General features: G+C 37.5%; 1 protein-coding gene across 1 annotated transcript in view; it reads right to left on the reverse strand.

Moving 5' to 3' along the window:
* Positions 1-24002, reverse strand: part of LOC107709128 (serine/threonine-protein kinase SIK2-like) — a 43260-nt gene that overhangs the window by 5786 nt on the left and 13472 nt on the right. Inside the window, exons 4-11 of the mRNA XM_016513529.1 lie at positions 20142-20303; positions 15864-15988; positions 15203-15326; positions 7511-7731; positions 7255-7407; positions 6989-7147; positions 652-883; positions 197-481 (exon numbers count right to left, since the gene is read on the reverse strand). Coding sequence (XP_016369015.1) covers positions 197-481; positions 652-883; positions 6989-7147; positions 7255-7407; positions 7511-7731; positions 15203-15326; positions 15864-15988; positions 20142-20303 — 1461 coding nt within the window. The remainder of the gene's footprint in view (positions 1-196; positions 482-651; positions 884-6988; positions 7148-7254; positions 7408-7510; positions 7732-15202; positions 15327-15863; positions 15989-20141; positions 20304-24002) is intronic.

The following is a 24002-nucleotide window of genomic DNA, read 5'->3' on the forward strand; positions in this document are numbered from 1 at the left end:
TTATCAGTATAACAAACTAAGTGTCACATGGTCCTTCAGAAATCATTCTAATATGCTGATTTGTGCAGCTTAACATTTTTGTTACTGTACATTTTAATGCATCCTTGCAAAATAGAAGTATTAATCACTTAACAAGAAATCTTGTTTACCTCAAACTTTTGAATGATAGTGTATAAAGTCACAGGATGCTGCTCACCTTGTGTAAGTGAGGTGTCTGATGCTCTGCGGCCCTCGCGGAAGCTGATGGGAGAGCGGTTGTGTGTCTCTCTCCTCTGGGCGCTCAGTGCCTGCATGGCAGGGTTAGTGGGCAGAGCGCTCATGAAGGGCGGAGTCATGCGGGTGACTGGTGTGTTGGCCAGGACCACATCGTTAAGAGAGGGTGCATCCTCCAGCAGACTGAGGTCACTGTGCATGGAGCCCATATCGTACTCTGAGTCCACGCTACCCAGAGAGGGGTTATGACCCACGCTAAACAGTTTGCCTAGTTAAGAAAGAGAGGTGACAAAGATTTATAGTCTCTTAACACTACTGAAATAGATTATTGTGATTTCATTGCCATTTTTATCCAAACTGATACTATTAATATAGGGATTATGAAGTGGGGTTTGAACCTACAGTATAACCTTGTGGTTACCCTTAATCCACACCCACCTCCACTGGTAATAATTCCTGGCTGATTGGTGACCTCAGACAGCGTGTGTCTGCGCTGTCCAAAGCGGGCCGTCTGATAGGCATTGAAGACATGAGTATGATCATCCTCAGTGTCTAGCTCCTCCGTCTCGATGCCCTCGTCTATAGATGTCTCCATCATGTTGCTGGGGGACGAGGCGCTGGATTTGCGAACAGGCACAGGGGGCAGGGGGTCCAGCATGCAGCCGTTGACCTGCAAAACAATGTAAAGATCTCTAAGTAGCGAAACGTATTTGGAAAGCTTTTCTAGAAGACCTGAAATCGCATGTAGGAGATATTAATTCAAAGTCACAAACCTGAGACTTAGTCACAACACAAGATATAGTTGCATAAGAGAATAAGTTGCAACTGTGAAATAGAAGGTGCAATTATGATAAACTTATAGTCTCAAAATATAATGTAATTGTATTTACAAAAAATATATTTGCAATTACCAGAAAGTCACAAATGTAAGATATTAACACGGCAAGATACAGCACTAAGTCATATTGTAAATTATATAGCCACAATTGTGAGATATAAAGTCGCAATTATGATACAGTCATATACAGTGGGTACGGAAAGTATTCAGACCCCCTTAAATTTTTCACTCTTTGTTATATTGCAGCCATTTGCTAAAATCATTTAAGTTAATTTTTTTTCCTCATTAATGTACACACAGCACCCCATATTGACAGAAAAACACAGAATTGTTGACATTTTTGCAAGTCACATTTTAAAAAAAGTAACCGGCAACTATAAAGTCACATTTCCTAGAATTATAGTCACAACTATGAGAAATAAAGTCAAAAATGTGAGATATTGTCACTTTGCTAAACATTAAGTCATATTGTGACTTATATACTCACAATTATGTGAAATAGTCATATTTTTGAGAACTGAAGTTGCAATGGCAATTACGATTAAGCCATAATTTTATAATATACAGTAAAGTCACATTGTGAGATAAAAAGCACAGTTGGAAACTATAAATTCATAATTTAAAGATATTAAATTACATTTAATTTAAAGTTTTTTTGTTTTTATTTATTTATTTTTTACAACCATAGGTTGTTTACTTCCAGGGAGGGAGAGTGTGGCAATGCGGAAAATCCGTGCAACAGAAATAGTTTACTTTCACTTTGCGTGATTGGGGTGGAGTGTTTCAATTAACAGCGGAAGGAAAGTAAAGCTGTTTAGTAAAGCTGGTCTGAAGACAAGTGACGGCTGCTTATCCACCTGTCCTGGTGTCTGACAAAACCCGCTACTCTCCAGTTTCCTTCATGACTGCAAACTTGGTCAGTACCTCTAAGCCGCCATTACACACACTCATTCATTCACTACTACACACGCACACACTCACACAACATTCACTTTCACACATTCGGTGTGCTTATTGTATTTACATGGTTGTTTAATGGTTATTTTTGCTTTAAGATTATTGTTTGATGTTGTTCCTTAACTATGAAATTAACAAAATGTTTAATGTTTCTTTTTTCCTCGTTTTCTACGGACAATTTATGATTGTGGACGCGAATCTGCATGTGTTGGAAACTTGAATTAGCGTGACGCAATTTCTGCACGGATTTCAAACTCGAATTGAACTGAAGTGCTGAACTGTTTTTTGTAGCGCTTGTAGAGCTTATCTATGCTAGTGTGGCCACCACCGTTACAGAGTAGAAAGTCACAATTATGATAAAGTCATTTAATTTTGAAATATAAAGTCACATTGTGAGATAAAAACTGGGAACTATAAAGTCACAATTTGGAGAAATCAAGTTGCATTTACGAAAAATAAAGCCACAACTGTGAAACATTAAAGGGATACTTCACGCGAAAATGATCATTAATTACTAAAATAAATTTGTCATTAATTACTCACCCTCATATCGTTCCAAACACATAAAACATTAAGGTTGAACCACTGATGTCACATGGACTATTTTAACAATGTCTTTACTACCTTTCTGGGCCTTGAACGTGTCAGTTGCGTTGCTGTCTATGGAGGGTCAGAGTGCTCTGGGATTTAATCAAAAATATCTTAATTTGTGTTCCGAAGATGAATGAAGGTCTTACGGGTTTGGAACGACACGAGGGTGAGTAATTAATGACAGATTTTTTATTTTTGGGTGAACTATCCCTTTAAGACACATTGTGATATAGGCTAGTCAATTTCTTTATTACTCTGAAGTGGAAGTACGGCTGTGCAATTAATCGAAAAACAATTTCGATTTTGGCCTGCAACGATTATGAAAATACAATATTCGAGATAAAACGATTATTACTCCCCATTCCGTCCCCTTTTCCAGCGCTGCGCTTTCGTTCCTCCATATAAGCCCAATTTCACGAGCAAATCAGTAAAATCATGTAATGTGACTTTTGCAAAATGGGACGTGCTTGATTTATATAAGTATATTTATTCATGTTTTTAAAAGCGTGAAAGAGAACTTGCGCTGCTCCTCAGGAAGATATATGCGCTGAGAGATGGAACACAACACGGACATGTAAAGTCATCTTTTAGCTCAAGGTGCGCGCCTAAACGGTCAAATACACGCAAAAATGTGTCAAAATGCGGCGCTTAGGGATTATTCATGTATACCTTCGTCGGTCATGTAATAAATGAACGTAAAGAGTTGAAAATTAAAATACACGTGTAACGGTAAATTGCATCCGTGCGGCTCTTAAAGTGACAGCGGGCTATTTTCCTGCTGCGACTGTGTGCTTAAGTTCCTGCTCCTCAGGAAGATATATGCGCTCCGAGACGGAGCAGAACACGGACATGTAAAGTCATCTTTTAGCTCAAGGTGCGCGCCTAAACGGTCAAATACACACTATTTTCCTGCTGGAACTGTGTGCTTAATATTCATCAAACAACAAAAGACAAATTCAAAATCACACACTGTTCTTGAGTAAAGGACTTTGTAGCTTTAATAAGAAACAAAAAAAGTTTAATTCTTATAGTGAAGACTATGTTGTTTTATTTTACATTTGATTATTCATTTCTGTAGTAGGCTGTGCTTTAATGTTTTTTTTTATGCAAGTCTCAAGCAGTTTACAGTTTGTTTCATTTGTATATTCAATAATTTTTAGGACTTTTTGTTTGTTTGAAATTCCGCTGGTCTCTACAATGTAGATGTCATAGCAACCTTATTTACAGGAAATATATATTTGATATGTATCACTATCTTTAAATAAATCACTCATATAAAGTTTTGGTCATATGGCCCCCTCATAATCGTGTTAAATAATCGTGATTACAATATTGGCCAAAATAATCGTGATTATGATTTTTGCCATAATCGAGCAGCCCTAAGTGGAAGTGTAATATATATGCAATTTATGTATTTCCTTTAAAAGATTTGGAAGATAACAGCCTTTTAGGATGTTTCTTTGTCTTTGGATGAACTTCCATTTACACCGGTATGTAGATAAGATTCAGCAACATGCCTTCAAGCATTGTATTTCCCAAGAACAAGTTCTAATCTCCCATCAGCCCTCATAAGTCACTCACAGTCCTGAGGCACATTTCCACTCAGTCACACACAAACTTTAACGTGCTTTGTGATGACAGGCCGAACTTCATGAACACATTCCCTAATGATTTGGGGATGGAGTGAGAGGAAACAAAAGCACTGCAGTCTCTCCCTTTTTGCCTCTTTTTATTGCTCCCTCTCTTTCACTCTTGCTTTTCGCTCAAACGAATGAGTGAGCTATAGAGGAGGGGGTGGAAGTCTGGAATGCAGGGACAGGAAGTGTGTTTTGGCTGAGAGGGCCGTCAGAGCCTCATGCAGACGGAGTACACTGAGACATGCCATCAAACACACACTCAACCGACATGGATCATCTGGATGAGTTGAGTTTCCTGCAGCATGCTGGGCCAGGAATGCTGTTATACCAACACACAGTTAAAGAACAGCTCCAGATCCTCTCTTTTTCTTCTTTCCTTCATCTCTCTCTCTTGCCCCTTTTTTATTTTTATTTTTTACATTTCAGCCCATCATTTTGCCCAGCCCCTTTGTTATTCACACACAAACAGTGTGATTATACAGACTCAGAACAAATTATGTAATCCCAGCCGTCCCCTCCCCACCAGGGGTTGTGCCGTACTCTCTGAGATCAAGCTTCATATTTTAAACTGGAGAGAGTGTCACAATTCCTCCTCTGATCTTAAAGGGAAAGTGTGTCATTTTTCAGTGCTAAAATATCTCATCTTAATATGCAGAGAAAACTATAAATAAGCCATTTGTAGCCATTTATTTCCCCTAAAAGTGTAAACACCATCTCTATGGTGCTTTCAAAATATTGCCCTGTTTGTTTGAACATCTCAACTAGCCCGACAACAGCAACACTGCCTCAACCAATGGTGTGAATTTGGGGCAGAGCTATCTGTTTGTTCAGCCAATAGCACATGGAGGCTTGTTTGGGGAAACCTGTCTGAAAACAGACACTATTTGTGCAATTCTTTGTCATCTTTTTGTAAAGTTTTGTTTTTTTGCTAATGTCAACAAGTTCTCCTGTCCACACTCCAATCATAAATAGCCTTTTTTATGACCTAATCAATTTGTGATGAAAAAAAACAAAGATAAAAAAAATAAATAAAAAATGTTATTTGAAACAAAATAAATGTAAACTGAAATAAAATGTAAAACATAAACTTGCCAAAGCAACATTTTTCAGTTTCAATTAAACTTGATGTACTAAAATAACTAAAACTAAATAAACTAAAACTGATGAATAAAAATTAATTGAAACTATAAACACATTACACACACACACAAAAAAAAAACTAAAAAGCTAATAAATTACAAAAACACAAAATTACTAAACCTTCAACTAAAATTAAAGTGAAAACAGAAAATATATATTAAAAATCTAATTCTAAATATTAACAAAAACTATAATAACACATCAATGACACTAAAATAACATTGGAAAGGACTTGATTTTTTTGCATTAAATACCCTATTTAAATATCATAAATGTCATTTATATAAATACCAACCAAATGACTTCCTACTGAGTTTTGCATCAATTATTTCCTCTGCAAAACCAAACCCAAACATGTATACAGGTGACATTTACCGATACAAGTTTTACAATAAGAGAAATTTTGTGAGGAATTGTTTATTGAACACATTGTTCAAGAGAGGAACTGGCTGATGCAATGTTCAGTATGAAAGCCATGAATGCGCATTAACTCCACATTTCTGAAGATGGTAAAATACCGGCACACACAAAGCCAGACAGTTTGTGGTGTGCTTGAATGTGAGAGTGAAAGAGAGAGAAGAAAGAGTGGAACGACTAAGCCGAAGCGAATGGACAGTTGTCACCAATGTGTGTCACTGCCAGAGACGACTGCAGTCTGACCCGCTTGTGTAAGCCAAACAGCTGTGGACGGCCTCAAGGGGAAACACTCATAGTGTATGTCTCACCTCACCATCAGAGACGCACAGAGACAAAAATGACTAAGGCTGCTAAAAACCATCAAAGTAAACAGCTTCTCCCTCATCGACGCAAAAGGCATTAAAACAAAGTATGTGCGTGAAAGAAGAGTCTTGGAGAGAGCAGATTACGGTCTCAGAGTGACAGCAGAGAGAGACAGATAGATAAAAATGAAGACAGCGTAACTAGGACTATAGTGAGGAGATAGAGTAGCAGAGCTGGCCGGCTCCTGTGCTGTTATTCCTGTTCTGTATGCCAAGCTGGCAGCCGATCTGGCCGTCTGTCAGGATGGTTCTGAACAAAAGGCTCCTCGGGGAGCGGGCATGATGAGGAGGCCTGAGCAAACAGCCAGGCCCACTGCCTGACCTTGGAAGGACTGAAGTTGCTTAACAGCAATGTAGGAAAGGAGTGCAAGAGCACTCAGTGGGCAGCAGTCAGATTCAACTCTGTCCCAACAGATGTTTGTACCAGCTAATCAACACCCCCCAAGAATGGGATTATGGGGGATTTTATTAAAGCACATATATGGTAGACAATTAAAAAAAAAAAAAATGAATATATGGGAACAAAATTCCTCTTAATTCCTTTAGCCTTTACATATAAAAAAGTATTTAAAAAATGTATTTATGAATTATCTATCTATCTTTTATCCATTCATCCATCTATACCTTAAAAAATAATAGTGGAAAAATATTGCCCTTTAACAAAAAAATATTTTTGACACTGGTTCTTGGTCTCCATTTCCTCTAACAACGGTATTGGCACTCAAAATTTAGGAGATCTTAAACATTTGCTATGCTACAGTCTAAACAGGCTACAGAGAGTAACAAAAGCTTCATTCCCCCATAATTCAACCTCTAATCCATTTCTTACTCACTTTGGGAGTCCCAACCTCCTCCTCCATGAAGCTGTGTTCTGTAGCACAGGAGGACTGTGGGAACGTGAAGGAGTCTGCAGAGGCTTGAGGCACAGCTGGGGATCGCAGGAGACGTACGTTCTGAGGCAGGAGGCTCACCTGAGGAGCAGCGCTGCTCGCCTACAGTGCAGAAAAAGAGATACACCAACAGAAACAGTCAACTGCATGGCCAACGCTGTTAACAATGCTGTTAATTTCATTTTCAGAGGCAATTTGAAGAGTAATACCTTGACGACAGTCTGCTCTGCAATCGTACTGGGACGTCTCTGGCGGGCATCGAGTTGGGGCTCCACTGGGAAACTGCAGCGGTGGGCCTTTAGCCTCTCAACCAGCAAGAAGTAGATAGCAGCAAAATGATTGTAACTCTTATTCTGAAGAGACTGCAGAACAGATGGAGAAATTATCAATAAAAGCCACATTAGTAAAGCCTGTTTTGAACATTAATGTGTAATTTCACTTCTTAAAATTTGAGTCATTTCTCACCTCTACGGTTTTGTGCTGGTCGATGCCCAGGCTGTGCATCAACCGGAGCACCTGTTCACTGTATTCTCCCACACTAGCCTCCCCCTCTGCAGTCTGCTGATATAACATCGGCCGCTGCACAGGCACCTCCATCACCATCCACTTGTGTTCCTTTATTTGTCCTATAGACAGACGCTTGGAGGGGTCTAACACCAACATCCGCCTGATCAGATGCTCACAGTCTGCACAAAAAAGAGAAAAAGATAAACATGACACTTGCCAATATAACCCTTCCGGTTCTACTCAACCTGCTTCAAGCGGGATTCAAACCAGCGCTTCCAGCATGGGATGAAGGTGTGCTAACAAGGACACTAAAGACCGCAGGCGAGTGAGGTTTACCTGCACAGCTCTTACTAGCTGGCCTCCCTTACACCAAAAAGCAAATGTGAGTTGATGGGTAATGTTTTTAAATCACACTCACTAGCTTGGGGTCATTAAAAATGTTTTAATTAATACTTTTATTAAGCAAGAACACATTTGCTTGACTGTAAAGACATAATGTTACAAAAGATTTCCATTTCAACATTTTTGAACTTTCTATTCATCAAAGGATCCTGAAAAAAATTATCATGGTTTCCACAAATATGTTTTTTAACATTGATAATAATACACCAAATCAGCATATTAGAATGATTTCTGAAGTATCATGAGACATTGAAGGCATTGAAGTAAAGGTCGAAATCTGCTTTGAAAAATCAGCTTTGCCTTTACAGGAATACACAAAAGTACTTAAATAGAAGACAATTTACTAGGTTTTTTGCTTCACATGTCTAAGAACACCCATTTCAATATACATTTAATACAAAATACAGCTTTGTGGCAGAAAAAAAAAACATTTATGGTCATTAAATGTACTACAATGATTCAAAACCCATTGTAAAATATTCCCAAATACACGTGACAGCATATGCACCAAGTTACTATGTTGCTTTGCAAAACCCAAACAGCCTACAGTTTACTTGGCCGAGGAACTGTTTCTTCTGATAACACTTACCAGCAAACTATTATTATTATTAATCAAGTATTATCATATAATTGTGGGAGCAGAAAGAAAGTTCTGTGCTTGTCTAAGCAGTGAGAACTGAGCGGCTCTGTACAATCTCAACCTGAAAGGGTCACAGTGTGTTTGCTTCACAGTAAACACTGCTGCATCTGAGGCACACAGTACACTAAGAAGTGGTGACAGCCTGTACCATCCAATGCTTGGGACAAGATTTGTGGAACAGTCTGTCAGCAGCTAAAAAACCATCCAACAGACACTGCACTGTCGGACTAACACAAACCCAAAACACATTATCTCATCCGAGAACGCACAAGGCCTTTTGTCTGTCCCTGTGCCCTTGACTATTGACCATGTCTGTCTGACTCAGCTAGACTGAATGAAACTGACGTCACGAGACTGGTGGTTATGTGGGCGTTCTCAATTCTCCTTTGCATCTCGCTGCTGACCATTTTATTCAAGACTTGCTCATCCTGTTAATCTGCTGCATGTACGGTTGCTGGAGAGCTTGCGAGACACTAGAGCAAACAGAGGGAGTCGCACACGCACAGCTACAGTAATACTCCTTGTGCTGGAACACAGTGGGATGTCTTGCTGGAAACATCCTCCTCCCGACAGCTCCCTCACTTCAGCAGCGGGAATCAGAGAATCTTATTACCATATTCATGTAGAAATCATATGCATAAATACAGCTGCGAGGAACAGTTTGTGAACCTTGATTTTAGGATGAATGGTTCTTCAGATGCAAACTGATATGTTTTACTGATATTTCTAGCTTTTTAATCACCATGTGCTTTAAAGACGAAATTGAGAACCGTATTTATGAATTAAAAATGAAAATTCGGTTATCATTTACTCCTCATGTCAGTAACAACCTGTATGACTTTCTTTCTTATTAGATGCCGCATAAACTATTTTGAAGAATGTTGGTGACAAGTTTCGGTTCCGTTGACTTCCATTATATAAACAAAAAATACAATTGAAGTCAATGGGAACAAAAGCTATTTGGTTGCCAACATTCTTAAATATCTTCTAACTTGTTCCACAGAAAAAAAGAGAAATGCATAAAGGTTTGGAACAACATGAGGGTGAGGCAATTATTGAATTTTCATTTTTGAGTAAACTATCCCTTCAAGCCCAGGACTAGAATTTTTAAATCCTAAAACACAGACTGTCTGAGTCATTTTGTAACTGACTTGTGTTTTGAATCATGGAACATGGCCCAGCATCTTTGAGCTTTAGATCTTACACAGCTGCTGTAGAGTCTTGTTTCCTCTTAGAGTTCATTGATCTTGGCTGTTCAAAGCAGCTCAACACCATTTCACCTCTTCAATCATGGTAAGGATGACGTTTTGGTGTTGGTATGCAGTGCTTTGTTTTCCCTGAACATAAAGATGTTTATATTTACCCAAAAAGTTCAAGTTTAGCCCACAGAACTTTGTTTTAGAAGTATTGTCGACTTTAACATCTGCTTAAAGACCCCAGTATCAGAGGAGGATCAGATGGTGTGCAAATGATGCGGCATCAGTGCAGCCTTAAACTTTACTGTTGTATATTTCAACAAAAATGTACAGCTGTAAAACTTCTGTGTAAATTCACTGCCTCTATGCAGCATGCAACAGCTTAAATGCACCTTTTTGGGTATAAATGCAGATTAAAATGCAGCTTTTGCAGGGCTTTTGCCATGTAAAGACAATGTAGACTCATAAAACTCATTTTGTCTTCAGATCACATTTTAGGAACAATTCAAGCTGATATCCAGATTGTTCACAAACATGTTTTTTTCCCTGTGTAAATTCAGGGACGTGTAAAAACTAAGGATTCAAATTTGTTAATGAAACTTAAGCAGCAAAGACTATTTTCATGGCAAGAACAAGGAGAAATAGAATAATAAAATGTAAAAAAAAAAAAAAACACAAATGAAATAAAAAAAATATTCTCCATCCATTACATTTTTTTTAAAGATCTTTTCAAATATACTTGTGATTTCTGGTGACACCTATATACAGTATCTCACAGAAGTGAGTACACCCCTCACATTTTTGTAAATATTTTATTATATCTTTTCATGTGACAACACTGAAGAAATGACACTTTGCTACAATGTAAAGTAGTGAGTGTACAGCTTGTATAACAGTGTAAATTTGCTGTCCCCTCAAAATAACTCAACACACAGCCATTAATGTCTAAACCGCTGGCCACAAAAGTGAGTACACCCCTAAGTGAAAATGTCACTGAAATGAAATGAAAATTTTGTGTGGCCATCATTATTTTCCAGCACTGCCTTAACCCTCTTGGGCATGGAGTTCACCAGAGCTTCACAGGTTACCACTGGAGTCCTCTTCCACTCCTCCATGACAACATCACGGAGCTGGTGGATGTTAGAGACCGTGCGCTCCTCCACCTTCCGTTTGAGGATGCCCATGCTTAGCCAATCCATCACAGATTCAACTTTTTTTAAGCCAGTTTAAATTTTTGTCACACTTTATTTTAAGGCCCAATTCTCGCAATTAACAAACAATTAACTATGAATTTTACCTTAATAAACTACTAATTAGCTGCTTATTAATAGTAAGGTAGTTAAGTTTAGGTATTGAGCAGGGGCGGTTTCTCCATTAGGGTGATTGGGTGACGCACCACCAAAGCGCGAAAGGGAGGGATTTTTTTTCTTTCACATTCAACCACAGTGTTACGCTAGCTTTCACTGTTTGTTCTGCCTCTAATTAGTCCAATCAGCGTCGAGTCGCGTTTTGTGTAGTAACGCCCCTTTTTGGGCGATTTCTGTCAGACTGAGAATCGCCCCGAGTGCTCTCATAGACTTCCATACAAAGATCATTTTTTTCGAACTGCAGGCACTGCAATGCAATCTCTATGAGTTCCGGGAGGGCTAGCACTAACGTGATTTCGTCATCATGCGTAACCTTAACTTGTGCAAGGATTGGTGGGAACAGTGACATCCAATAATATTTAAAAACTATTTTGAATTTTAACAACAAGAAAAAATTTTTAAAACTACTTTAATATCTTTATCAAATGTGAAAAAAGAAGAAGAAAAAAAAACCGAGAGAGACGGGGACAGCTACGCCAACTCAAATTCAGTTGTCAGTTGAACTTGATCGACATCTTGGAAAACCCCCCAAAAGTGAGCCGTACCATGCAGTGGAAAAGCGCCATAAGTGAGCAGTGTAATGCAAGTGAGCTGTGTAATATAAGTGAGTAATGTTGTAAATGAGCAGTATAATATAAGTGAGTTGTGTAAATAGTGATTTATGTGACTTCAATTATTATTAAACTGAAATTGAAGTAAAACGTTTTTTGGAAAACCACATCCTGGCTTCAGTCTTCATTTGCTGCTGAATTGTGTTAACACGCATGTAGAAACATAAGGAGAGCAAGAGATTGATTGTTAGAGTCAGTTTATTTTTAATTAATACTATAGTAGTTCAGTTTCCTTTACATCTTTAACTAGCCGTTAATTTATCAATTGAATGGGTGACCTATCATCATTAATCATGCAAACATTTGCCCCCCCTGAGAGAATTGGCAGGAGCCGCCACTGGTATTGAGTAGGATTAGGGATGTAGAATATGGTCATGCAGAATGTGCTTTATAACAACTAATAAACAGCTAAATATATTAATAGGCATGCTAATAAGCAACTAGTTAATAGTGAGAATTGGTCCCTATACTAAAGTGTTACCAATTTGTTTTACAGTGTACTAAACACATTCTCCTAATTTGCAGCGAATCCCAAATGTCTAAGTTAAAGTATATTCCTTATCCATAATTTTATTTTACCCTCTAATTATTAGACAAATACTGTAGGAAAGTTTGCTTTTCTGACATTTGTCCTATAGTACATGTCATAGAAGATAATGCCATTACTGTGCAAATTCCTGAATGTTCCATCCAGGATAATTCTGGAAAAGTGCTTCCCCTTCACAGAGAAGTAAGCCAAAACTCCCTGTATAACACACCAGGCGCTCATAATCTTTCCCAACGGTGCGTGTGCTGTATTCACCGTGTAGAATAGTGTGTAGTATGTAGTGTGTGGTGTGTACTAGCACTCTTGGCTAAGAGCATGCTGAGGAGGGGTCGATACTCAGTAGGGGTGAAATCCTGTGTGATGAGAGCATTTGAAAAGGAAATGTAAAGGAAAAACACACGCTGTTCTTCTCATTTGAGGAGTAACGCTCAGCTTCACTCCGAGACCCATAAGGGCTTGAGTTATACAGTAAAATTCTCAACGTGGCTTAATTGTTTAAATGTCTTGAAAAAAGTCAACTGACCCTTACTACTGGCCCCCCCGCCCCCCTCCCCCAAATCAGGGGCCATCCTGCCAGGACCGGTAGGTTAACGTGTGTTCGCTCTTCCTCGGGTTACTTGATCTGTGCTTAATCACAGCGAGCAAAGCTTGTGTAGAATGAACGAATGTGACATTCTGACTCTTACGTCAAGAGCGGCCCACCGCCCTCCCTCTCTCAGAGTCTGCCGTGAACTGGCTCGATGCCAGTGAGGATAGTCTGAACTCACCCGTTGCCCTCTCACTTTATCTCTCTTGCCCTCCTTTCTATCTCGATCACAATCTTGGCCTTCGCGGCTTGTGTTATTCTGCCTGTAAAATGAGTGGAGTAAATGTTGACTGCTGTGATTTTATTTAGCATGGGTCACTCACTTTAAAGTGGATGGGTTAACAACTAGTGGACTAATCAGTTTTAAGGAAGCCCTGTGTAATTAGATCGGCTTTCTAGTTCACCTGACTCCGATTGGATGCATTTCTTTAGGGGCCTTTACTTAGTGGGTTAATTCAGCTAGCGAGATCTCGAGACGTGCTTTCAAAATACTATCTATGACTTGAAACACTATAAAATAAACAATGGTGGAATCCATGCTAAAATATAAACTAAAAAGGAAAAAAATCAATCGGTGCCAATAGCCTCGTGGGCAGCGCGCCGACATATAGCGCCGTTGTGCTTCGTGCATCCCGAGTTTGAGTCCTGGCTTGTGGATCTTTCCTGATCCCGCGCCCCCTCCCCTCTCTCCCACTTCACTTCCTGTCTACATACGGTCCTATCATAATAAAGGCAAAAAAATGCCAAAAATAAATTTTTAAAAAGAAAAAAAAATCAAGATACACTAGTCAATAGGGTTGCATAATATAGCAGTATCATCAGTGATTTAATTTAATAATTGCATCATTTATTTATTAATTGCTCATTTCCCTGATTTTTATTTTTAAACTACTGTTCAAAAGTTTGGTGTCAGTAATATTTTTTTGAAAGAAAGTAATACTTTTATTCAGCAAAGGTGTATTTAATTTATTAAAATTGTCAGTAAAAACTTTATACTAAATATTGTTATTTTGAACTTTATAGTCACCAAAGAATCATGAAAAAAATGTATCCACAAGATTCCAGAAAAATATTATGCAGCACAACTGTTTTCAACATTGATAATAATAAGGAATGTTTTTTAAGCACCAAATCAACATTAGCAATGATTTCTGAAGAATCATGTGACTCTAAATCAGTGGTTCTCAACCTTTTTTTCCACCGGGCCGCACTATGGTCCAAGTGCAAGTCTCGCGGGCCGCACGCATATAATTTACATATTACGTTAGCAATACAAACCAACCTGATTTATAATATTATAGCCTCAATATTATGATATTTAATTGATTACATTCATTGAAATAAATAAATAATTCTACTCCCCATAAATAACACCCAATTGTGTGAACTTCGGCTCGAAAGGAGTAACAGCACAATCATAAATGTGTCAGGGGGAAAAAGTAAGGAGATATTTGAATTATTTACTAATAAACTAGTGTTTTCTAAGTCGGTGTCGCAAGGATGAAGTTGTCGATCCTGACTCGCCATCTCTGACTGAGGGACTACACTTAAGAACCACTGCTCTAAATGCTGGAGAAATGGCTGCCGAAAATTCAGTACTGCATCACAGGAATAAATTGCATTTTAAAATATATTTAAATAGAAAATGGTTTTCTTAAATTCCAATAATATTTCACATTAACTACAAATAAATGCAGTTTTAATGAGCATAAGAGACTTCTTTCAAAAACATAATAATACATCTTACCCAACTCAAATTTCTGAACAGGAAGTGTAGATTACCTTTGGCATCATCTAATGTTCCCTGTAAATTAATCTTTGAAAATGCTAATAATTTAATAACACTGTTAAATGTAATTGAGCAAATCTCAAAATGAATATCCATTTTTGACATGTACATATAATGCTGTGATGCTTAAATTCACTTGTAGCATTTAAAATTAATTCTATATAATGGAACTTAATTGGCTTATCATCAATAGAATAAAAATAAATAATCAGTTTATTGGTATCGACCAGAATTGTAATATCACTGCATCCCTACCAGTCGACCTCATTAATAGAGACGGTTATAGGATGATTAGTTTACTAGTGGATCATCGAGACTCATTTCATGTTCCACTGCTAAACGTCTCCGAGCAGTTAGAGCCCTTCCTCTTTATACAGTCCAGACACACACAAACTGTAGCCAAGCACTTATGGAATGTTTTAATTGACCAGGCTTGAATTTCATGAAAAAACAGCAACTGCTGCCAGAAAACTCTACTAGTGGCGGCTTCGTGTGCTACGAGAGCGTCTCACCTTCTGTCATGAAGTAAGGGATACGGAAACGGCCCTCCAGAACACGCTGCCGCAGGACGGGGAGAGAGGGGCCATCGAAGGGCAGGGCGCCACACACCAGCACGTACAGAACCACCCCCATACTCTGCAGGAACACACACACACAGCGCCAGCTCAGTGGTGAATAACACGATTATAATGTGCAAATGTGCAGGTGCACACACTTAAAGGGATAGATCACCCTAAAAATTAATATTTATTCACCCTCATGTCAGTTCTAACTTTGAATGAGTTACTTTTTTTACGGAACACAAAAGATGATGTTTAGCAGAATGTTAATGCTGCTCTTTTTTCATTGTATATGAGAATCTTACCTAACAAAAAATTCATATGGGTTTGGAAGCAACTTGAGGGTAAGTAACTGATTTTCACTTTTGGGCAAACTCTTTAATGGCAGTAAAAAGAGAGCAAGAGAGCTTTCACATGATCTGATCTCTATCTCTCTCACACAGACCACAGGGTGTTTGGTTTACGCTTTGACGTCAGCCGAGTTCTCAAAGGTTGAATAGGTGGTAACACAAACAACAGTCAGCTGACTCACTAATCATTTACTGTCAAACACACTACGGTGTGAACCTGCATGGATACGCTGGCTTGTCAGATCAGTGCAGAGCGGCATTACCCAGATGTCCAGCTGGGGTCCTTCATACTGCTGTCCCTCAAACACCTCCGGGGCTGCATATGGAGGACTCCCGCACCATGTGGCCAGGGGCTTTCCTGACTGGAAGAAATTTCCAAAGCCAAAATCTGCAAGCATGGAAAAAAGAGAAAGGTGATATAAGAATGAAACTGACAGGGTTTGCTATGTCTGTGTTCAGGGACATAGATCACATTTCAGCTTTAGGGGACAATAAATGGGAAGCTGTCATTACAATATTGATTTTACAACCAAGGTTCCAATACAATGGTGACTGGTGAACTTTTCCAGTCATTTGTGACTGCTGTTTAAAAAATATAAAGTTGATTAAATACTTCTAACAAAATCCCTACACATATTCTTATAAACTGATTTAATAAATTGCACTGTTGTTCAAAAGTTTAGGGTTGGAATGATTTTCTAATGTTTTTGAAGTCTCTTATGCTCACAAATATAATAAAAACAGTAATATTCGGAAATATTATTACAATTTAGAATAACTGATTTCTATTTTAATATATTTTAAAATGTAAATGTAAATGTATTCCTGTGATAGCAAAGCTGAATTTCAGCAGCCATTACTCAAGTCTTTAATGTCTCATGAACAGAAAGTTGAAGAGACTAGCATTTATTTCTTGTAACATTATAAATGGTTTTGATGTCAGTATAATGAATCTATGCTGGATATATGCATTGATTTCTTTTTTTTTTTTTTATAAATCGTACTGACCTCAAACTTCTGAAATGCAGTGTACATTTAATTTCAAAGTCTCAACTTTAAAATTCCAGATGCTTATATGAATAAAATATTCATAAAAATAATGCCTAACACAGGTTTATGACTGGTGAGACATATTTACTGTATGTCTGTTAAATTTTCTCAATTTACCCACTTTTGGCAAGTGTGGCAAAAAATGAATAATGGATCCTGTAAGTGTTTGAATCATTTGTCATCAAACGTCAAAAGTTGGGAAAGAGGTGTAAAGTTTACCTTACTGTAAAGTTACTACCCATGACTCTGAAAAGTACAGACACTGCAAAAACATCCTTCTCTAATAACCCAAGCCAAAAACACATATCCTTCACACATCCTCAAAGCTCACAGAACGATGCTTTTGCAGCCCACTTCTTTCTACTTTGATGACTAATATTAGAGCTGTACTTATTGAAAGGCCATTACCAAAAAAAAAAAAAATAATAATAATAATTTCCACACAAACTTTGTCATTAGTGTGTAATTTTGCCTGCAGTACAGTCAGACAGCAATTTTTTTTATATACAGCATTTTAAAATCTTTCAAATCTCATGAAAACAAAATTTGAGTGTCTGAGGCTATATATTTGCTAGTCCTTTCCTAAAAATCATTTTAGATATAAGCATTTAAAATGTATAGTCATTACACTTTATACAGTTATTGAAAACAGAGCAAAAATATTCACCCTACACTACAGATCTCTCTCCAATCAAATGCTTTCTAAAATAAGAATATCCCTCCCAGTAATACTGCCTGTAACATCATGGCTGTGATGTAACTAAAGCCCATTGGCTATTTTATAAAAGGCACAAACCCTTTCAAATGTCTCATATTAAATCCCTGTTTCAATAGGTAATACATCAAAACTGCGCTGAAAAAAAATTTCATGGGGGCTTTATGAAAGAAATAAAGTGACTTGATTTATACTTTGACTAACAAGCTTTTGTAACATTGAGTAAATTATGAGAAAAGATCTGACTACATTACATAAGGTCACTTAAAATTCCTATGCGACTAAATTGGCATTATACAGTACCATAACTACGTCTACTGGCAAATGTTGTATAATACGGTATGCTGACAACAGCCAATGAAGGAACAGAGGGTCGCTACCTCACTCTGACTTCAATGGGTTGGATGAGCTTTACAACATGCTCAGAGATTATATACAAAGGCCACCACTGCCAGAAGTCAAAGACAGTGGTGCGAGATGGCCAAATATGGCTCTCGGAAAAATATGAAAGTCCTTGTGTATAACGGTCAAACTTCCTTAAAAGCATAGGCTACAAGCCTGTATTTGTTCATAACTGTGCAACTGCAAAAAAACAACAACAACAAACATATTATATTATGTATATGTGTATATATAAATATTTTGTTCTGGTTTTCCAGAAGAAAACAAAAAAAATCTACAGATCCTTTAAACAAGAACTGCATAAGATATTAGGATCTTCTTACAAACAATAGGCTACATCTTGAATTAGGTTTATTTTTTTCTTACATTGGCATTATTTTCTTGTTTTAAGCATAAACTTCACTAAATTTATGCTTAAAACAGGGGGAAAATTGCCACGGTGGTAAGAAAAATAAACAATTTTAATTATTGAAATTATTGCCATTATATTGTTTGAAGGTTATATAAAAAAATAAATAAAACAAATAAAATAAATCTTCTGATTTTATTTCAATTCCAGTGAGTATTATGAGTTTGTCTAGATTCCAAGCTTCAGGGGCCTCATGAAATGAAAATGTGAACCTTAAGGGAGAGATAAAAAGCAGCCATGTTCATTTTACATTGTGACTGTGATGTAAGAAGCCAGTATGATGAGTCCATATCAGTTTCGCTGACCCACTTCATGAGTTGAATGCTGAGCAGGAGGAATTGACGTCAATGCTCTAGGCAGTCCAGCGGCAGACACTGCAGGAGTGAGCCTCAACATTCAATACAGGAATCACTCAATCTCATCCGGCCCCAGAGCTTAACTCCTGCAGCTTTGAAACAGTGGCTAGTGCCATATTTACAGGCAGAGGCAGGCAGAGCTGATCTTTTTGTTACTTTAAATAAAAGCTGTTATTGAGGTCAGTAGCTCTGGCTCTCATAATTTCGTTATGCAGCGGACATACGTTACATGCTGTGCATTGGATTGGTGCTAGAGGTTGATTGTGTAAAGATCTCTGGGGATCCAATCCTAACAATTTTCATACGGTTTCCCAATCATTGCCCACCCCCAGAAGTCTCTCGCTCCCACAGGTTTGCTCATTTAACATGATTTATGGGAAAACAAGTTGTAGTGTACACTCTTCTCTTGCTTCATGCTTTTAAATTTTAATATGTCATGTAATCACAATACAAAACCACTGTAAATTGAAACATATTTTGCTCTATATATCTGTATAAAATGGAAATATGTTTTCATGGTTTATAGATTAGAGTTTCACTGTCTTCTTTTAGTCATGATGCAAGCACATAAATGTTTGAAGTGGAACATAAAAGGCTGATGACCTTTCTTTGAGTGACCAAGCTTCAGCCATCTTCTGAGAGGCTAACTGTGAATCAGTGTGAGGGCTAAAAGAAAAAGGACCTTTAACAAAGCCTTGCAGGACACTCCTCTGTGACTGGCCACTGCATTACTTGCTGTGCCAAACATTATAATCTACCAACATGATAGTGGAGTTTTGGGCAGAGAGCAGGTTGACGTGTCAGGGAAACTGACAATGTTTGGTCTGCGTGTGAATATGTGCGCACATATGTGTGTGGGAAGCTCTCCTTTCGCTGAGAGCCTTGCATGGATGCTCAAAGCCTGGCTCACTTTATAGTTAGTAACCTCTTGATTGCTCAAATTCAAATGAAACTGCAAATGAACCTTAGTCTGGATATAGAGCTCAGCACGTGTGCTCTTGACGCAACTCATGGCTCCACCAACTGAGTCATCATCCTGAGCAGTACAGCTTTGATTAATAAATTGTCCATCACACCCTTTAATTAACTATGGTGAAATCATAAAAATGTAGGTGAAAATCTTCTAAGACAAGGGAAATTCCAAACCATTCTGACTGCAACTTTCGGCTCTATATAGGTGCTACAAACTTAAATGATGTTTTACATTACAATCCAGAGTCTCCACTTCAGTGTTGATAAAAGCAAACACACAAACAACAGTTGTTTTTTTTATTTATGCTTTTTATTTGTGCATTTACCCAATTGCATAAATAAAAAGCATAAGTAAAATAAATAAAAACCCTATTTAATTGTGCATTTTTTGCATTATATATAAGAAAAATATAATTATTATAACCATAAATTATATATTATATAATATCAAATTAGTAAAATGTGTATATAATATGCAAATAATAATATAGTACAAATAATAAAACTATATCAAACATATAAAATTATATAAAACAGCTGTTTTATATTTTACAACAATTCAATATCAATAGTGCCAATGTACCAAAGATTAGTAATGTATCAAAAGTTTAGTTAATGTAACTGTGACGGCCTTTACCAGCAATCTTGATGTTCATGTGTCCATCTAGCAGCAGATTCTCCGCCTTCAAATCCCGGTGAACGATGTTTCGATTGTGGCAGTACTCAACAGCAGACAGAATTTGCCAGAACTTGCGTCGTGCCTCTGGTTCGCTCAGCCGTCCATGCTTGGCTAGGTAGTCTAAATAAAGATGAAATGGGGTTAACTAAACATCACAAATACACAAAGCACAGACATGAATCAATTAAACATTTTGCATGGGTAATATAGTGTAATATGGGTCACACACAAAAAAAAGTTGAAAACCATGACCACACATTATATCGGGAAAGGCTCCGGTGGTGTGGTGTGGCTAGTGGCAGAAATTGATGAGCCACAATAAGGAGGCTTTGTGGTGTGTGAGTGGGGTAAACATCCCCCCGGATGGTGTAATCATGTGGTCACCACACCCTAGAGTACTGGGTCAGTCCCTGGCCCTCGGCCTGTAGCCAAACCTACAGTCCTCACACATTCCATTCCATACTCGCCTTGGGATTACATTGAGGTGGGCTGGCAGAGAGACTGTGGGTACATGGCAGTGTGTTTAAGGCGTCATTCTCTACATAGGCTGTTTTTCAAATATCAAAATCAATTATCAAAAACAGACAGCAATTTGTGATCGCAGAATTACCTTGGATAGCCTAGCCTTAAGGTGTAGTCACATTAGCGTAGCTTCAGTGAAATTTTACAGGCAATAAAGGCATTGTTGATTGCCAATAGTTTAGAAATGTATATGAAGCACAGCTCAGATAGAAGTCACTTTCAAAGCAATTTTTCGTTGGCAAATTCACATTATTTGAAAATGTGCAAAATCTACAGGGGAAATTTTTGTCCTCACACGGAATTTCCAATCACGCCGATTCCTACTGAAATTATTGATTTCGGCAACAAAATTTTGCAGAGAGACCACACCGTACCATAGAAAATATATTAAAAATAAATAAATACAATATAATTACAATGCAATATATATATTTATATACAGTGCCTACATAATTATTAGACAAGTTGATATTCTGATATTTTTTTTCAAGCACATTTTACCAAATCTAAACCACATCAATTTTAATAACTACTATTAATTTTGTATTTAATCATTTATAATTGATATATAATTGTCCATGAAGGCTGGAAGTGAAAAACTCCTTATATTCAGGTGTGCATAATTATTAGGCAGGTTTTCTTTTACAGATAAAATGAGCCAAAAAAGAGATTTAACTCAAACTAAAAGTCAAAAATTATTAAATGCCCATGAGAAGGGTGCAATACTAATGCAATACTAAAATTTGCAAAGTTAAGGCATGACAATTAGACAGCGAAATGCTCATTGGGTCAACACGGTCAGAAAAAACAGGTGGAGAAGAAAAGACACATGCTAACTGCAAAAGAATTAAGAATTAAGGTAAAGAATTAGGTGTGAAACCATCAGGAACCATTTAGTCTCCAACACCACCATTTTCCAGAACTGCAACCTACCTGGAGTCTCCACCTGTGTCAGGTTCTCAGAAACTTTGCTTGGGTAAAAAAAAATCATAAAAAAATGACCCTCGGTTAATACGAATAACATGCTGAAGTGTTGTGAAATACATGAAGACTGATTTTTTATAGGCTTTATGGACAGATAAGTTGAGAGTGACTCTTGAAGGACCAGCACCACATCCTCTTGTCCCACTGTTTGAAGAATTTATCTTCCAGAATCTGGCAGTAAGTTTTGGGAGCTAGTTTTGGGGAGTTTTAGTCTTGAGTGAAATCTCTTTTTTGGCTCATTTTATCTGTTAAAAAAAATAAAAAAAAATAAATAAATTATATATATATATATATATAATACTACAATAATGCCAAATGTAAAATTCATTGAGCTAACCAATTAGATACCAGATGCAACATTCTGAAATTGTGCTCCATTTTAAACTTTTTTAGGACTACGCTGCTAATCAAAAAAACACACCTGACATAAGAATGTCTCATATTTGTGTCAAATGGCCAGCAGGAATCTACTTTGAGATAAGATGTTCATACACTCTGCTTTATACCACTCAACCGGCTGTAATCACCCTCACTAAATCACAGACTGTGGACTTTGGCCAACGGAACAACATATTCTGGTGTCAGCATACCAGGTACATCAGGCCTCTAAAATGCACTTGTTACATGATTTTTTTTCTTCTCTTAGCCATGTGAGCATAACAAGATAGACCTAAAAGAGCCTGAGCTGGCCAGCTGACCTAATAAAAGTTGCTTCTACTTTATAAGTAGTACAACTGGAGTTGCTCTCAACTGACCCTTACAAACAAAAGCAGCAGTCGCACCACAGTCGCATGGACTGACTAAAGAGGCACGCGAGAGGAGAAAGAGCACTTCTCTTCTCAGCAAGGTGCATTTTACTGCAGGGCTTGTGTATTAGGGGTTTTAAAGCATGAACTAGCTGAACCTTGTAGCAGTATTGTCATTTACAAAAAACTCATGGCATTTTAAGTGTTCCACCAACTTTAATTCACTGAAATAAAATAAGTGAAATGAAATATATGTAATGATAATAAAAAATAAGTGTTTAATTAATAAAATATTTTAGTAATAAAAATATTTTGTTACATTTCAAAAGTATTTCTGAATATATAGGCATATAAATAATTTTAAAAGAATTAGAAAAAAATACTTCAATGGATACCATGGTATTTTCTAACTCTTCTTTAATTTTAAGCTTTTCACATCATTATGATCTTTCACCATCATTCTTCATGCTCTTGCTGTATGACAAAAAATATTTATATTAAAAAGATATCAAACAGTCTCTTAATTTATGAGATTAAACTGCATATATAAAAATGAAAGAAAAATCAGTTCAAATCAAAGAATAATACTATGGCATTAAATATCCAAAAGAAAAACTATGGTACTTCCATAGTAAATGTGCAGAAAACATGGTAATACCAAGATCAATTTGGTAATTTTCTATTAGTGGATTCTTGCACACATAAACAAATAAACGAAACTATTTCCAACATACAGAAGAATACATTTCTTCTGGTCTTCAAACACACTCTTTCCAGTGAGTTCCAGTAAATGATCTAGACAGGAATTATGAGTTTTCCTATACTACAATTACTAATGCTCAAACCTAAAATTGACAGACTAGAAATAGAGCCTGAGGGTAAAAGACAGGGATGGAGAGGCTGAGGGCAGACACGGGTGTCAAGACTGATCAGCTGACATGTTCAAAAAGAACGTTTTCTCCAGCTCTGGATTTTTCTAAAATATGCATGGCCTACATTTCTCCCCTCCACTTCCAAAATTCAAATCAATGTCCCTTAGCTTTCCCTCTCTCTCCTGCTTTGCCTGTGCGTTCTGCAGCTTCTACTTATTCGAAGTTGACCCAGTTTCCAGGTCCCTCTAATACTTCGGCTCTGCGGTGCTGGTGGAGAAGACAGACTCTAGTGGTAGGCTTCTGCGCTTCTAAGCTCCACCACGGGGGACCGAACCCAGCACTTCACAGCACCAAATGCTGCTCTAGCTCTCTCTTCTATCCCTGTGAAGATTATCTGATGGAAGTGAGTGCCTGTGTTACGTTAGGATAGCTTAGATTCAGTGTGATGCAAGCACATATCACTTGGTCTTAATGGTTCCAAACAGTATCTTTCAGAATTTGTGATTAACTGGAGACTTTTAGTGTTGATAGAGATGGCACATGCTGTAAATAAGTTGCATAATCATATTGTGCAACAGAGAATCACAATAGCTGGACAGCATGACCTCTCAGTACTAGGGTTGTGACGGTGAGGAGATTTTCCCACCGGTTAATCGACGTGTGACAACACCGGTATCACCGTGGGGGCGGGGTGG

Source organism: Sinocyclocheilus rhinocerous, unplaced genomic scaffold (genome assembly GCF_001515625.1).
Source record: "Sinocyclocheilus rhinocerous isolate Xijiao unplaced genomic scaffold, SAMN03320098_v1.1 scaffold626, whole genome shotgun sequence".
NCBI classification, from domain to species: domain Eukaryota; kingdom Metazoa; phylum Chordata; class Actinopteri; order Cypriniformes; family Cyprinidae; genus Sinocyclocheilus; species Sinocyclocheilus rhinocerous.